The 16,757-nt window shown below is 46.4% G+C and overlaps 3 protein-coding genes and 1 pseudogene across 8 annotated transcripts; 2 read left to right on the top strand and 2 right to left on the bottom strand.

Moving 5' to 3' along the window:
• Positions 1–129: 129 nt before the first annotated feature.
• On the bottom strand, positions 130–3,112 carry NIT1 (nitrilase 1). 3 transcript variants are annotated; one of them, XM_012768561.3, is made up of 7 exons: positions 2,994–3,112; positions 2,316–2,414; positions 1,798–2,049; positions 1,583–1,686; positions 1,226–1,359; positions 935–1,060; positions 130–673 (listed from the first exon to the last, which is right to left on the bottom strand). In XM_012768561.3, exons 1-7 carry the CDS (start codon positions 3,053–3,055, stop codon positions 407–409), a joined length of 1,044 nt encoding a protein of 347 aa, XP_012624015.2. In that variant the 5' UTR covers positions 3,056–3,112; the 3' UTR covers positions 130–406. The 3 variants fall into 3 exon arrangements, with proteins under 3 accessions (XP_012624015.2, XP_075856423.1, XP_012624018.2); XM_076000308.1 differs by lacking the exon at positions 2,994–3,112 and adding an exon at positions 2,907–2,988; XM_012768564.2 differs by lacking the exons at positions 2,316–2,414; positions 2,994–3,112 and adding an exon at positions 2,663–2,856.
• On the top strand, positions 3,112–13,712 carry PFDN2 (prefoldin subunit 2). Its single transcript, XM_012768571.3, has 4 exons — positions 3,112–3,249; positions 12,161–12,249; positions 12,689–12,812; positions 13,414–13,712. Exons 1-4 carry the CDS (start codon positions 3,175–3,177, stop codon positions 13,588–13,590), a joined length of 465 nt encoding a protein of 154 aa, XP_012624025.1. The 5' UTR covers positions 3,112–3,174; the 3' UTR covers positions 13,591–13,712.
• On the top strand, positions 3,264–7,771 carry LOC105873544 (ADP/ATP translocase 2 pseudogene; annotated as a pseudogene).
• Positions 13,713–13,836: 124 nt separating the features above from the next.
• Positions 13,837–16,522, bottom strand: KLHDC9 (kelch domain containing 9). Of its 4 annotated transcripts, none has more exons than XM_076000306.1 (5): positions 16,390–16,522; positions 15,813–15,911; positions 15,077–15,236; positions 14,787–14,985; positions 13,926–14,194 (listed from the first exon to the last, which is right to left on the bottom strand). In XM_076000306.1, the coding sequence occupies exons 1-5, from the start codon at positions 16,452–16,454 to the stop codon at positions 14,028–14,030; spliced, it is 690 nt and encodes a 229-aa protein (XP_075856421.1). In that variant the 5' UTR covers positions 16,455–16,522; the 3' UTR covers positions 13,926–14,027. The 4 variants fall into 4 exon arrangements, with proteins under 4 accessions (XP_012624011.1, XP_075856421.1, XP_075856422.1 ...); XM_076000307.1 differs by having other exon boundaries at positions 13,928–14,194; positions 16,411–16,522; XM_012768557.3 differs by having other exon boundaries at positions 13,837–14,194; positions 15,813–16,497.
• Positions 16,523–16,757: the final 235 nt, after the last annotated feature.

Below are 16,757 nucleotides of genomic sequence, written 5' to 3'. Positions count from 1 at the left end.
TGCACTGAGTGTTGCACTTTTATTTAGGTAGGGAGGCATGTTGAATGAGCCAGGAGGCCTAGAAGTGGAACCTAGTCCAGCTGGTACAATACCACCTCCCCTTCCAGCTCCCAAAGATGTCCAGGCACAGACTTTATGATTATTATATTTTTTTCAATGCCAGTGCTGCTCAGCCCTCAGCATAACTTCAGTTTTCATGAAATAAACAATGACTGTATAAAATTCCATCTTTCTGAAACTGAAATCTGAGCTCAGGTGAAAGTTTCTTCTTTCCCAGTAAGCTGAGCCTGTGTTCCATCAAAAGAGTCAAGGTTCTCCAAGTGAGGGGAGCTGTGCCTGCGTCCTGCCTACAAGTCACAGCAGCACCAGCTCACAATGGGTGTCTCAACTCACAGAAGTCAAAGTCTTAAGACAGCGGATGACCCAGATTGCCATAGAGATCAGGTCTGCGGTGCTGGAATACAGGCAGGTGTTGGCGCAACTGTCGGAGATAGTTGAGGTCGATCCGGGCAAGGCAGAGACCTGGTCCCTCAGAGCAGCGGGCCACCACTGTTCCCCAGGGGTCTACCACCATGCTGTGGCCATAACTTGCTCTCTTCTCATGGTGCCGTCCACACTGTGCTGCTGCCACTACATAGCACTGAGTTTCAATGGCACGGGCCCGCAATAACACCTGGAGATGAGATGTGTGTGGCAGCTAATGGGGAAGTGACAGGAGATGGACATTTCAGGCCAATCTTCCCGCTGTGACCATTCTAATAATTGCATAGGAATGATTTACTGTGTTAACTATTCTGTACCACATGAGAGACAACTATCTGGGGAATGAATTTTCTCAGCAGGTGGGAAGGAGAAGAAAATCTTTTAACTGGTAGGGCCAAGGGAGGAGAATGAGGTGAAGAGGCCCTTATGTTTTGAAGAGGTATCTTCTTACCTCCCAGTGGGCTGGGCCTGTAACAGATCCAAAAGCTGAAGGGTAGGTAAGTATTTCTGCTCCAGCCTGAGCCAATGCCAGAGAGAGTTCAGGGAACCGCATGTCATAGCAGACAGCTAGACCAATCTGGAATGAAAAACAGCCTACTTAGCCTCCCTGTCCTGTTTGTCACATCATCTAGTCATACCCCCATTATCCCACTCCTTAGGGCTTTCTATACTACTACTTCAAAGTATTCCTAATTCCTTCCCTCATATTTCTCTCCCACCCTCATCCTCTCACAACTCCCACCTTGCCTGCCGGTGTGTCGACAGGTGACTCAAGACTGGGCCCGGGCATGGTAGAGTTGCTTTCACGCATAGGCCCCTGCCCTGGAATTTCTACATCACACAGATGCGTCTTCCTGTAAGTGGCCACTACTGATCCTAGGGTAAGAGGGAGAAGAAATACTCAGTGCTTTAGAATCCCAGCCTAGTTCCTCTCCTCCCAAGGAGGAGGAGAGGCTAGAGTTTATAGGCTAGAAACAGAAGTACAAACTCCCCTAAAACCTTGGGCCAAGGAAATAGAATTGAAAAACAAAATTCTGGAGAATCTAATTTAGGTAGAAGAACCTGGGAAGAGGCAGGCTAAAGGGTTATGAAGTCTCACCCTTGCTGTTCAGAATCACATGACAATTGTAGATTTTCTGAGTCTGCTCCCAGTCTTGGCCACGCTCATGGAAACCACCCAAGGACAGCCAGAGTCCACATTCCCTGGGGGGAGGGGACACTGACAACTCTTTTCAAGGCTCTACCCTCATATCTGGCAATCCAGGGGCACTGCCCAACAAAGATTCTACCTCTCCCTCCCCCTTTCCCTGATACCTGGCAAGCTGGGTATATTCTCCCAAAAGGTTCCCACCCAGTGGCTCAGACAGGTGCAGCGTCTCCGCAGGGTCCCGTGCAATGAAGTCAAATGCCTCAGGCAGGAAAGCTAGGCAAGCACCCAGTCTGGCAGCTTCTCGAACCAGCTCAGCACACGTTTTAAAGTTCTGTTGCTTGTCTGGTGTCGATGTTACCTGGCACACAGCGACCAGGGGCAGTTCCCAGGAAGAAGAGCTAGCCATGGCTCTGGGCCTGTGAATGGCACGGGCAGGATTCTCAGATTTCCTAGCATGGGGAAACCCAAGTTTAATGATCAGGGGCTCAAATGGGTAGGCAGGAAGGTGGAACTTCCTTTTGATTCTGCTCTTACAGGCCACACTGACCCAGGGCTAATGGGGCTCATTAATCAAATGTTCTGAGGATGGTTGACATGCATATGTCTTCTGCTATCCATTTAACAAACATTTACTGAGCATCTACTATGTGCCAGGCACTGAGGACACAACGAAACATGTTACCTGGGCTGAGCACAATGTACTGACTGTCGAAGTATCCGGAGTCCGGGACACAGAAGAAGGGACAGGAGTTGGTGAGGAGGCCTGGTGATGAAGCCCAGCCTGAGGAAGGTGAGAAATCAGGACACCAACCCCTTCCCTTAAGCAATACATTTATAGGATTCTCTGACTTCTCCTTACATACTGTGAGGCTGAATCTGGGCCCTGCCAGTAAAAAAAAAAAAAAAAACCCAAGTCTTCAAAAACACTCTTTATTATAATTATAGGCTACAGGAAGAGATCATAAAGTGGGAAGATGGAGGAAGGGGGTCTGCTTGGCGCCCGAATACCTCAACTTCCAGCGATCTCACATTAGACTGAAGCCCTTTTCCTCTGCCAAACGTTTCGGCAGTTCAAAAGTCATCTCCCGGAAACTTCCTTGTTTTTCCCAAGCCTCTCTTCTTAACTATACACTTGCACAGCTTACTGACTCAAAGCATATTTTCCCCTCTTACATCAGAATCTCTGAGGGAAAGTTCACCCTCCCTCGTCTGCCACCACCCCAACCAAGGTGGGCAGGAAGCACAGCAACCCAGACCCAACCCGCGCTCCCACCCTCCAGTTAGCCCGTCCTTCCGGAACAGCCTCTCCCAGGGGCAGCATTTCTGTTGCACAAGTTAAAGCACCGCAGGTGAAATTCACCGCGGCCGACGGAATAGAGAGTAGGTCCTACATGAAGGTACAGCCGACACCATTCGCAGCATCCGATCCGAAGAGCGGCCTGGAGCCAAGGGCGCCGGGGCGAGTGGGCGGTAACTCCCAGACAGGACGTGACGCAAGGCGGGGCTGAGTGCGCAGGCCGGAAACCCAGCAGGCGGCAAAGATGGCGGAGAACAGCGGTCGCGCCGGCAAGAGCAGCGGGAGCGGTGCGGGGAAGGGGGCGGTGTCGGCAGAGCAGGTGAGAAGCCGAGAGCGCGAAGGAGGGCACCTCGCTCTGGGTCCGGAGTCCATGAGAGAAGTGGGAGCCCGTGGCTTACGCAGACCTTTCCGCCAGTCCCACATTTGCGTGGCTGCCTAGAGAGGAGAGGGTCCCTGGAGAAGCTAGCCCAGCCCCCAGGGAGAGAGTAGGTGGTTGGGTAGGTGAGAGCCACGCCTCCCTGGGGTACTGAGTGAGCCTGGCGAAAGGGAAAGCCCTGAGATTCAGGGTGTGGGAGGATGGGGAGATGGTAGTCTGAGGGGAGATGGTGGTCGCTTTCCCCATCCCTCCTCAACACCTCCCAACCAGGATATGGCTGCGCAAGGCAGCTCGAAATGAATCCCAGAGGATTGGTCAATGGGGTGGTTGTGTAGTCTGTTACCTGACTCTGAACCCACGTTGACAGTCGCCGTCACGCTTCATGCCACGTGACTCACATACTCAAACAGTGTAGTTGTATACTGTTTTGACTGGGGAGTTCATTATTAGGTTGAATTTCTTTCGAGACCAGAAACCCTTTTCTAATCCTAGTTTGTATTTCCCCCAGTGGCTAGCATTGGGACACGTTGGATAAATTAATCAGGAAGCCCTTTGTGGTTTAGGAACAGTGATTTGCTAATAGTGGGGCTAGTGTCTAGTGGGAGTGGGAAGAAATCTACACAGTAGAATTGAAAGCAGTTAAACAACTATTTTAATTATAGATTCAGTTATCAGTTTTTTGTTGAACAATAAATACAGGAAAATGCAGGCATAAAGATTTTAAAGACTGTCCTCTGCCATCAAAGAGCATAGTCTGGTGGGGTAAAAAAGATATGCAGGCCGGGTACGGTGGCTCACACCTGTAATCCTAGCACTCTGGGAGGCCAGGTGGGAGGATTGCTTGAGCTCAGGAGTTTGAGACCAGCCGGAGCAAGAGCAAGACCCTGTCTCTACTATAAATAGAAAGAAATTAGCCAAACAACTAAAAATAGAAAAAGTTAGCTGGGTACCGTGGTGTGGTGGGTGCCTGTGGTCCCAGCTACCTGGGAGGCTGAGGCAGTGGGATCGCTTGAGCTCACGAGTATGAGGTTGCTGTGAGCTAGGCTGACGCCATGGTACTTTAGCCCAGGCAAGAGAGTGAGACTCTGTCTCAGAAAAAAAAAAAAAAAAAAAGATATGCAAAATGCTAATAAGAAGCAGAATATGGGTCCTAAGAGAGGTATAAAGTGCCATAGGATAGAGATAATTTCTGATGTGGGGGAAAAGGCGGGAAGAAGGGACCTAATACTTTTTGATGGTCTACCATGTGCTAGGCATTCTGCTGGGTACAGGGAAACAGGTACAGTAGTTCCCCACTACCCGTGGGTGATACATTCCAAGACGCCCAGTGGTTGCCTGAAAACCACTGGATAGAACTGAACCCTAAATATACTATGTCCTTTCCTATACATACATACATACCTATGATAAAGTTTAACCTATAAATTAGGCACAGTTAAGAGATTAACAATAACTAATAATAAAACAGGTCAATTATAACAATATACGGAAATAAAAGTCATGTGAATGTGGTTTCTTTCTCAAAATATCTTGCTGTACTGTACTCACCTTTCTTGTGATAATACGAGATGATAAAATGATGAGATATCAAAGGTTGGAAGTCAGGAGCAGATAATGTCAATGACTAATGGTGTTGGTTGGTAGTTTATATAGCATGGCTACAATGGACAAAGGGATGATTCGTGTCCTTGGCAGAATGGAGCGGGATGGAGTGAGATTTTATTACAATACTCAGAATGGTGTGCAATTTAAAACATACGGAGCCAGGCACGGTGGCTCACACCTGTAATCCTGGCACTCTGGGAGGCCCAGGCGGAAGGATTGCTCAAGGTCAGGAGTTGGAGACCAGCCTGAGCAAGAGTGAGACCCTGTCTCTACTAAAAATAGAAAGAAATTAATTGGCCAACTAAAAATATATAGAAAAAATTAGCCAGGCATAGTGGCACATGCCTGTAGTCCCAGCTACTTGGGAGGCTGAGGCAGAAGGATTGCTTGAGCCCAGGAGTTGGAGGTTGCTGTGAGTTAGGCTGATGCCACGGCACTCTAGCCTGGGTAACAGAGTGAGAATAGAGGTCTTTGAGTCTATGGCAAGGAATTTGGGACTTTTTAACATAAGCACTGAGGGAATCATAGAAGCATATATGTTATATTATTAATTTATTTTCCTATTATAGAAAATAATGCATGTTTATTGTAGGAAATGTAGAAAATAGTAAAAAGTTCAAACCAGGAAATAAATTATCCATAATTCTATCCAGAGATAATAACTATTCTTACCATTTTCGAGTATATTCTTTGAGAGAGTTTTTTCCCACCTCCTTTATCTTTTTGTATATATGCATGTGGACAGAAAGGGAGGGCATGTTTTTTATATTTACACATTTTATTTTACAAAATTAGGATTATACAGTATGTACTATTTTATAATCTGCTTTTGTAGCCTAATAATACATCATGAACACTTTTCTGTGTCATCCAAGTGTTAGGAAGATTAAATTAGCAACAGTGTGTAGGATGGATTTGGAGAGACCAAAAATAGGGAGATCATTTAGAAGACTTTTGCAGTAGTTTAGACAAGAGGGTAATGAAGGCCTGAACTATGGTGATGTCAGTGAGCCTAAGAGAAATCAGCTGAGGTAAGTGCAGAAAGTTTGGCAGTTGATGGGATTACTGTGTGTTCAAAGATGAAATGAGTGTTTCCTACCTGGAGGGCTAGAGTGATATCATTAGCAGAAATAGAGGAAACAAGATTAGTTCAGCTTTGAATGATCTGAGTTTAAGGTATCCATGGGACATTTAGGCAGAGATGATCTGTAATAATAGCAGCTACTATTTATTGACAACTTGTAAAGGCAATTGTTGAAACTATAGAAGTTGCTTGACAGCCACGGAGTCAAAGCTGGTTCCCAGCTCAGTTTTGTCCCACAGTCACCTGCCTCCTCTTTCGCTTCAACATGACAGATGCCGATGTGTCCTTCCTCATGGACTTCCTGGCAGGTGGAGTGGCCGCGGCCATCTCCAAGACTGCGGTAGTGCCCATCAAGTGGGTCAAGCTGCTGCTGCAGGTGCAGCATGCCAGCAAGCAAATCACTGCAGATAAGCAATACAAGGGCATTAAAGACTGCTTGGTCCGTATCCCCAAGGAGCAGGAGTCCTGTCCTTGACATGGTAACCTGGCCAATGTCATCAGATACTTCCCCACCCAGGCTCTCAACTTTGCCTTCAAAGATAAATACAAGCAGATCATCCTGGGTGATGTGGACAAGAAGACCCAGTTTTGGCACTACTTTGCAGGGAATCTGGCATCAGGTGGTGCCGCTGGGGCCACATCCTTGTGCTTTGTGTACCCTCTTGATTTTGCCTGTACCTGTCTAGCAGCTGATGTGGGTAAAGCCAGAGCCGAAAGAGAATTCGGAGGCCTCAGTGACTGCCTGGTTAAGATCTACAAATCTGATGGGATTAGGGGCCTGTACCAAGGCTCTAATGTGTCTGTGCAGGGTATTATCATCTTCCGTGCTGCCTACTTTGGTATCTGTGACACTGCAAAGGGAATGCTTCCAGATCCCAAGAATACTCATATCATCAGTTGGATGATTGCACAGTCTGTCACTGCTGTTGCTGGGTTGACTTCCTATCCGTTTGACACTGTTAGTCGCCGTATGATGATGCAGTCAGGGTGCAAAGGAACTGACATCATGTACACAGGCATGATTGAGTGCTGGAGGAAGATTGCTTGTGATGAAGGAGGCAAAGCTTTTTTCCAGGGTGCATGGTTCAGTGTTCTCAGAGGCATGGGCGGTGCTTTTGTGCTTGTCTTGTATGATGAAATCAAGAAGTACACATAAGTTATTTCCTAGTTTCTGCCTGTGAACAGGCATGTTGTATTATATAACATGTCTTGAACATTCTTGACAGACTCGTGGCTGTCTATTTATCAATGGCAACTATTTACTGGTTGAAAATGGGAAGCAATAATATTCATCTGACCAGTTTTCTCTTAAAGCCATTTCCATGATCATGATGAGACTCAATTATATTTTTATTTCAGTCACTCCTGATGAATAACAAATTTGAAGAAATAAAAACATCTGAAATACAAAATAAATAAATAAATAAAAAGAAATTGCTGGCCGGGCGCTGTGGCTCACGCCTGTAATCCTAGCTCTTGGGAGGCTGAGGCGGGCAGATTGCTCAAGGTCAGGAGTTCAAAACCAGCCTGAGCAAGAGCGAGACCCTGTCTCTACTATATAGAAAGAAATTAATTGGCCAACTGATATATATATATATATATATAAAATTAGCCGGGCATGGTGGCACATGCCTGTAGTCCCAGCTACTCGGGAGGCTGAGGCAGAAGGATCACTCGAGCCCAGGAGTTTGAGGTTGCTGTGAGCTAGGCTGACGCCACGGCACTCACTCTAGCCTGGACAACAAAGCGAGACTCTGTCTCAAAAAAAAAAAAAAAAAGAAATTGCTAAGAATGACAATCGAAATAGTACAGGTAGGGCAGCCATGGTACACACCTGTAATCCTAGCATTTTAGGAGGCTAAAGCAGGAGGATTGCTTGAGCCCAGGAGTTGAGGTTGCTGTGAGCTAAGCTGATGCCATGGCACTCTAGCCTGGGCAACAGAGTATGAGACTCTGTCTCAAAAGGAAAAAAAAAATTAAAAACCCAAAACATATTATCTCAGTTTAGTTCTCATTGTTACCCTATAATAGTGGTTTTCAACCTGTGTGATTTCCCCTAGGAGATATTTGGCAATGCTTAGAGAAATTTTTGGCTTTTAATGGGTAAAGTCCAGGGATGTTGCTAAACATCCTACAATGCTAAAACAGCCCCCACAACAACAAATTATCTGGGCAATGTTGAGAAACCCTGCCCTATGGTAAATTAGCTCCATTTTATAAATGAATAAACAAGAGAAGTAACTCAGTCACATAGCATGTAAATGGCAAAACTGGGATTTGTACCCAGCTCAAACTCTAGTTTGGGCTTTTTCCACTATACCATGTTGCTGCTCAAAGAGTTTCAAGAAGCAGATTGAAAACTGAGAATAGGTGGTTGGAGTGTGCAATTAGGTAGAAGGCTATTCAAGGTCTTTGAGAAGATAGTTTGACAACTAATAATAGTTTAATAACTAATATAGATAGAAGACAATTAGAAGGCAATTTAAAGTGAGTTGGGAGTGAATGGGAGGTGAGGAAGTGGAGGCTGTGAGTATAGACTAGTCCTAAAAAAATTTGATGAAGAGAAGGGATGAATGTCATTATTTAATGAAATAGTAAGGTCAAAAATGTTTTCTTTGATAGTTTAGTATGTTTGTAAGAAAAGGGGGCACTGAAGTGAAAAGAAGGTACTTAGTGGAGCAATAGCCCAGAAAATGCTTTTCCAGATGCATACAATCATAATTCTCTACCTCTTCTATTGTTCCATTGAATCCAGTAAGAGTAAATGTTGGCTGGGAACAGTGGCTTATGACTGTAATCCTAGCATTCTGGGAGGCCAAGGTGGGAGGATAGCTTGAGCTCAGAAATTTGAGAACAGCCTAAGCAAGAGTGAGACCCCATCTTTACCAAAAATAGAAAAATTGGCCTGGCATGGTGGTGCATACCTGTAGTCTCAGCTACTCGGGACTGAGGCAGAAGGATTGCTTGAGCCCAGGAGTTTGAGGTTGCTGTGAGCTAGACTGATGCCACGGCACTCTAGCCCGGGCACCAAAGTGAGACTCTCTCTCAAATAAATAAATAAATAAAGGCTGGGATCATTGGCTTATACCTATAATCCTAGCACTTTGGGAGGCTGAAGTGGGAGAATCACTTCAGTTTAGGAGTTTGAGACCAGCCTGAGCAAGAGCAAGACCCTGTGTCTACAAAAAATAGAAAAATTTAGCTGGGCATGGTGGCAGTGCCTGTAGTCCTAGCTACTCAGGAAGCTGAGGTGGGGGAGTTGCTTGAGCTCAGGAATTTGAGGTTGCAGTGAGCTATGATGATGCCACTGTACTCTAGTTGGGGCAACAGAGCGAGGGATTCTGTCTCAAAAAAAAAAAAAAAAAAAAAAGAAACAGAAAAAAGAAAAGTTGTAGTTTAAGAGTAAGAATGTGGGAGTAATGTGGAAGTAGAGGACACCCTCTCTGTTTTTATTACCTGATAGACTCCAGAGATGGCAGGTTAATATTGGCTTATTTTGCATTTACCTTACATTTAGGTTGCAATTAGCTGCTAAGAGATTTCATTTCCTGTAAATACACTCATGGCTGAAATGTTCCTTAATAACTGGATAACTCACACATTTAAATAGATTTTAGTTTGGTATTTGATTAAGTTCCTAAAATAGAACAAGAGATAACAGGTATGTTATTAGCAAGAATGTTGAAGATAAGTTGGAATTTAAAAAAATCTCTTTGCCTTTAGTTGTGTTAAATTGGTGGTTGAAAAGCAGATTCCTATTAATTATTACGGAAAATAAATTCAGGCCTCAGAAATTCTGGACACTTAAGCTAATTTCATTGGTTTATATTTAACAACATACATCCAGGCTGGGCTTGGTGGCTCATGCCTGTAACCCCAGCACTTTGGGAGCCCAGTGTGGGAGGATCCCTTGAGCCCTGGAGTTTGAGACCAGTTTGAACAACATAGCAAGATCCCATCTTTACAAAAAAAATAGAAAAATTAGCTATATGTGGTGGTGTGTTTCTGTAGTTCCAGCTACTTGGGAGGCTGAAGCAGGAGGATTGTTTGAGCCCAGGAGTTTGAGGCTGCAGTGAGCTATGATGATGCCATTGTATTCTAGCCAGGGCGACAGAGTGAAACCCTGTCTCAAAAAAAAAAATTCCAGAAGAATAGATCATTTGGGTCCTAGGGGGACATCTAGAATCTGCTTTAGTCATGTTGTTTTCTTAGATGAAATTATTTTGATCTGGCACATTAACAGTGGAGAAAAAGCTAACTATAAATGGAATGGTTTTGGTATAGGCAACAAAGGTGAAGGAAAAACAGCCTGTAAATGAGTTAGATTTCCAAGGTATTTGTTGAAATGAATGGATGAAATAGATTGACATGAAGGGGTGATGGATGGGAGAAGAGAACAAACTGCTGGATTGACAAGTTATTGGTCAAATATTCCTTAGTGTATTGGTAGTACAAGGGATCTGTAGGGGTGGTGCAGTTCAGCCATTTGGGTTATAGTAGCTGAATATGAACCTTGCAGAGAAATAAGGGACCCTAGTAGCTAGAGATAAGAGGCCCTAGTAAAGATGAAATGGTTAATCATCAATACCAGGGCAAGGTTTCTGGCAGTGTGATTATAATTTATGTAAATGGGAGTGAGAGATTTGGCAGTGGTTTGAATGGACTGGGTTCATTGCTTTCACATGACCAGGAGGGTCCAAGAGAGCACTTCTGGATTTTGGGAGAAGGCCATGATAGTAATTAATGTACTTTACTGTTTACAAAGCTGTTTCATATTTATTGGTTCACATGCTACAACAACCTTATGAAGTATTTATCATTGTTATCTGCATTTTGCAGGTAAGAAAAGTAAGGCTCAAAGAAGCTAACCCAGTCGTTCTCAATTCTGGCTTCATGTTAGAATTCTGTGGGAGATCTTTTTAAAAATAGTGAGGCCTAGGCCTTACCCTCAGTGATTGTGTAGTTGTTCTGAAGCTCCACTGTTCAGGCTTTTAAAATGCTCCACAGGTGATCCTAACATGTCGCCATGCTTGAGAACTGTAGTGTTAAATGTCTGTCCCAGGCTATAGAGCCAGTAAGTGGCAGAGGCAGAACTTGAGACCTTGTCTTTTGTCTCTGAGCCTCATGTTTTTCATTTTTTCCCCAACACTGCGCAACCTACCCATTTACTTTCCTCATTACATCTCTAATCAGAGCCCCATACTGGAAGTGATGGTGAGGATAGTATTAGTACCCACTCTGGTTTTCACGGTTTTTATTCTCTGCTCGGTTTCTGGGCATCTAGGAGGTGGTAGTAATCACTTCTTTGTGCCTTTACATATGTTATTTCTTGTGCTGCTTTTGAGCCCGTTCCCCTCCCCCTGGTTTCTCAGGTTTCAGTTAAGACATTATCAGTTAGGGTTTATAGGCTATAGAAACTGACTCTGGCCAACTTACAATTTTTTAAAAATGAGTATTTTTGAAGAATAGTGGGTAGTTCACAGAATTTAACACAATGAAAAGAAAGGCCAAATAACTAGACTGTCAAAGTTTAATTACTAGGGCAGCTGTGGGGAACTCAGGAATAGGAATGGAGGGTCACCTCTACAGCACCACTAGGTGTCTTAGCTCCAACTGCCTTCTCTATCTGTTTGTCTCTACCCCAAATTAAATCCCTGTAGAGAACTTCGGCATAAATAGGTCAGTGGCCCTGGGTAAAGGGTCCTATGATCAATGGTCCCACAAGAACCCTACCAAGTTAAGGAGGAGCAGTTCCCCAGTGAATAGCATACTAGGCAGACCCAAACAAGAGTCACTTGTTACAAAGCTCTTCCTGATAGCCCTCTTTAACCTGCAAGTCTGAGCTCCGCTGTAGGTACTCCAGTAGCTCTCCACCCCATCCCTATATTATAAGTGCCTATTTCCCACGAAATTATAAACTACAAGAAGCCAGAGGCCAAATCTATTCTGTTATATCCCCCAGATCTTAGCATGTAGTAGGCTCTCAGTGTTTGGTGAATGAAATTCCAGAAAGATTTAAATTAGAAATAGTAAACTTGAGTTGTCTTTTTCCAAGGTAGGTATCCACTATTGCATCTTTGTAAAGTCTCCACCGTATGTACTGTCTTGACCCTCTGCCATTTTGACTGTCCCCTCTCTCATCTGTTCTCCCTCTCATCTTCTTAGGTAATTGCTGGCTTCAACCGCCTCAGGCAGGAACAGCGGGGCCTGGCATCCAAAGCAGCTGAACTGGAGATGGAGTTGAATGAGCACAGGTGAGAAAGTCAGGGAGAAGCAAACAATAGGACAGTAGCATGGGCCATTTTGTAAGAGAGGGCCCTGGCATGGTGGTCATGCCTGTAGTCCTAGCACTCTGGGAGGCCCAGGTGGGAGGATCGCTCAAGGTCAGGAGTTCAAAATCAGCCTGAGCAAGAACAAGACCCCGTCTCTACTAAAAATAGAAAAAATTAATTGGCCAACTAAAAATATATAAAAAAAAATTAGCCGGGCATGGTGGCGTGTGCCTGTATTCCCAGCTACTCTGGAGGCTGAGGCAGAAAGATTGCTTGAGCCTGGGAGTTGGAGGTTGCTGTGAGCTAAGCTGACGCCACGGCACTCTAGCCCAGGCAACAGAGTGAGACTGTCTCAAAAAAAAGAGAGAGGGTTGCAGTAGAGTAGGATTGAATTCTCAGGTCCTGCCTTGTCCTACCCCAGCCTAGTGATCGATACACTGAAGGAGGTAGATGAAACCCGGAAGTGCTACCGCATGGTTGGAGGAGTGCTGGTGGAACGGACTGTCAAAGAGGTGCTGCCTGCTTTGGAGAACAACAAGGAGCAGGTAAGCAAGAATCCCTGAGTATAAACTTTAGGCAACAAAGGGATAAGACAAATGGGGAGGCCATAGATTTAGGGAATATGGTGAAGGAAAGTCTAGGTAGAAACTCATGTTGAAGACAGCATACATAGCCTGTTAGCCTATGCTCTTTATGCTATGGTAAGTCTGGCTCCTTAGGCAGGAGGAGTTGCTGACTGTATGCCCTTTGCATGGGCTCTGTGACCTGGCTAAATTGGGTCAGGGGTTAGAGTAGGGCTTCTTACAGTTTAGTCCATGGATACCTGCATCAGAGTCACCTAATGGACAGATTTGAAATGTAGCTTCCTGGACCCTCTCCTGGACCTACTGGATCAGAACCTTTGGGAATGCCATGAAGTGACATTTTAAAAATCAGCAGATGAGGCAATTCTTATATACATTAAGGTTTATAGACCACTGTGTTTGAGAAAGGAATAATTTCAGTGCCTGGGCTCCTCCATTAATACTTGGTTAAAGGTAAAGGTAGAAGTATCATCTCTCCTTCACTTTCCCTGATCATAGTCCATTCCAGGTGGGGGAAGACAGTCCTGAAATCCTTATATAATCTCTGTTGCTTGCCCTCTAGATACAGAAGATCATTGAGACGTTGACACAGCAGCTTCAGGCAAAGGGAAAAGAACTAAATGAATTCCGGGAAAAGCACAACATTCGTCTCATGGGGGAAGATGAGAAGCCAGCGGCCAAGGAAAACTCAGAAGGGGCTGGGGCTAAGGCCAGCTCAGCTGGAGTGTTGGTCTCCTAGAGACCAAGGCCTTTGCATTTTTTTCTACCCTGACTCCCACTTCTTCTAATTTCTCTTTATTGTTATTATTATTTTCTCTGCTATTGTAATATTTTTTTGTTAATTAAATGTTTTGGTCAGAATGCTTAGCTGTATCCTGAAGCTTTCTCCCAATTAGGGCTGGAAATTGTATGGGGCAGGAGACAGCATATGATTTATGGTTCCATCAGGTTAATGCTCACAATATCAGAGTAGGACCCATATTTTATCCCTTCCCTTGCAAATAAAGACATCTACATATTTACTGCCCTCCCCCCCAAAAAAAGATTCAGAAACAAACGTTGACTCTAAGATTGAAATTTAATAAGCATTTTAATTAAAGTAGATAGCTCTGGTGATAATGCTTTATGGGTTTGCAAGAAAACAGGGGCTTGGTGGGTGTGTTTTGGCACTATTCTTTAGATAAAGAGGTCCAGGATGCACACCTGTGGACTAGCTGTCCTGCCATCCTCACCAAAACCCCCAAACAGGTAAAGCTGATCATTCCAAAGGCAGGTACGATGGCCCACACGTTTCAGCCCGCGGTCTGCACAGGGAAAGTGGAACCACAGAGGAGGAGTCTTGCCTGTTGGGTAGGGGCAGAGGGTGGTTACTGAGGCAGAAGCACTTTGTCACCCACGGAATTCTTTTTTTTTTTTTTTGAGACAGAGTCTCACTCTGTTGCCCTGGCTAGAGTGAGTGCCATGGCGTCAGCCTAGCTCACAGCAACCTCAAACTCCTGGGCTCAAGCAATCCTCCTGCCTCAGCCTCCCGAGTAGCTGGGACTACAGGCATGTGCCACCATGCCCGGCTAATATTTTCTGTATGTATTACTTGGCCAATTAATTTCTTCCTATTTATAGTAGAGATGGGGTCTCGCTCTTGCTCAGGCTGGTTTCGAACTCCTGACCTCGAGCAATCCGCCTGCCTCGGCCTCCCAGAGTGCTAGGATTACAGGCGTGAGCCACCGCGCCCGGCCTTACCCACGGAATTCTTAACCAAAGTTTTGCCCATTATTTTTCTCTTCACTTGATTCGTGGGTTCTTCAAATGTTTGATATTCTGTGTACTTTAACTTTTGTCAACTAATTCTTCCTTCTCCCTGTTCCATCCTCCGTAATCTTTAGATTCTCCTATCTTCCCACCTTTTTCCCCTTCAACCATTAGTCTGGCTCTCACGGGTATCATAGATGTAGAGGTCATTGCAGATGGTGTCTCTAGCTCTGGTTAGAGTTTCTCCACCAAACAGCACAGCAAAGGGCCCCACCACAGAACACGAGTGATGCCGGAGTCCATGAGGTCCATTCAGGGACCCCTGCCCACTGCTCACAAGCCTTGCAAGCTGTTCCATCAAATGAGGGGTAACAGGTGGTTCCTCCTTGGGGGAGAAAGAAGGGACTGTCTGAAGGGATTTGGGCATCACAATTTTAGCCCCCTTCTACCCTAAGCAAGATATGAGGAGATAATACCTTAATCTTCCCATGACTCCAACGCCCAGCTACTTCTGGTTCACCTGAGTTGCAACCCCCAAAGAGCAATAGCTGATGACCTGGGTGGGGCCCAGGAGATGGGAGCAGGGCAGCACAGTGACCTGAGCGTGAGGCTGTGTGGCATCCTTCTTCCTTGTAGCTGTGGATATGCAGAAATTCAGGCCTGAGTGGGGTTTTCTGGAAAATCTAAGTGCCACTGCCCTTGCCAAGGATAGAAAGGAGGTGTGGGGCAGTGCTGTAGGTCTGATGAGAGGGAGGGCAATGCTGTAGAGCAGCATTCCCCACGTTTTTTGGCACCAGGGACCATTTTATGGAAGACAGTTTTCCCATGGATGGGGGCCAGAGCTCAGGTGGTGATGTGAGCCATGGGGAGTGGCTGTAAATACAAATGAAGCTTTGCTTGCTTGCCCACCGCCCCATCTCCTTCCGGCCCCCAGTTCTCAAGTTTCGTGGAAGACAATTTTTCCACAGAAGGGGGCGAAGCGTGGCGGCAGAGCTCTTTGGCCTGTTCCTTAACAGACCACTGACTGGCACTGGGTCTGCAGCCTGGGGTTGGGGACCGCTCCTGTACAGGGAGTTCGGGGGGTTTTAGGGTAGGTGCCAATGGAATGAAGGTGCTAAGGTAAGCTTGTGGATAAGTTGCCTGAGAATTTAGCTTTTGTTTTTCCCGAGTAGATGAAAATAGCGTGAAAGGTTTTGGGAAAGGGGGCCATACCAATAGGTGCGAGCGCGGGGGTCCAGCCTTAACGTGTAGATGCTTCCATATCGGCGCTGAGTGCGGGTGCCTCCCTCTCGGCCAGCCACCCGCAGCTCTCTATCGGAGAGGCGGGTGCAGGTGTGACTACTGAGGCCGGCAGGAGGGCAATCGCCAGGGGTCGCTGTCCACGCCTCCCATACTCCACGCTCTGTGTCCAGCGCAGTCACTGCGGCCAGGCGGCGCGACCCGTCCCAGCCGCCCACCACGCAGAGCCAACGCCCGCCCACCGCTGCCGCGTCGTGGTGACTGCGCTGGGGGCTGCCTCTGGCTCCCAGTCGCACGGCCTGGCCCCCAGCCGGGTCGAAGACCACGGTATCACTGCTGGGCTCTCTCGCTCCTCCTACTAGGAGACCTCCCACCAGATAGAACCGTCCCCGCAGTTCAGTGCACGAATGGAAGGCGCGAGCCAAAAGCGCATCCCGCGCCACCGGCCGCCAGGCCCAGCCCGAGCTCCCCGCCCGATTCGGGGGCATAGCCACCGCCATGGGCTCGAGGGAGGGGAAGGGCGGCAGGGTCTGCGGCTTGGAGCGCGCACCTACATGGGAGGGACAGGCACCTCGCTTTCCGTGGGCTTCCCCGGAACGTCCCCCTACCGGACATCGGTCCTGGTTCCCACCTCAAGCGTCTGCCTTCTCTCCGTTGTCGCCCAGCAACCACTGCACCGGCTGCAGGGCGACCGCTGCAAACTGAAGGTCGCAAAGCACCGGTTACCGTGGATACAAGAGCTACCGGGGACCGTACAGTGGTGTCACCAAGGCGACAGGAGCTGTGCCAGATCAATAAAAATCCTGATGGATTGTTTACCTCAGAAAGTCAGGGAACAGCCAATTCCTCCGAAGAACCCCAGTTATCTGCGAACTGACTTGTAATTAGGGCATTTGAGGTTCAGGTGTTGCTTCACTG

The sequence above is a fragment of the Microcebus murinus genome, chromosome 2 (assembly GCF_040939455.1).
Source record: "Microcebus murinus isolate Inina chromosome 2, M.murinus_Inina_mat1.0, whole genome shotgun sequence".
NCBI lineage: Eukaryota > Metazoa > Chordata > Mammalia > Primates > Cheirogaleidae > Microcebus > Microcebus murinus.
Note: the sequence above shows the minus strand (reverse complement) of the source record. Positions and strands in the feature narration are given on the sequence as shown.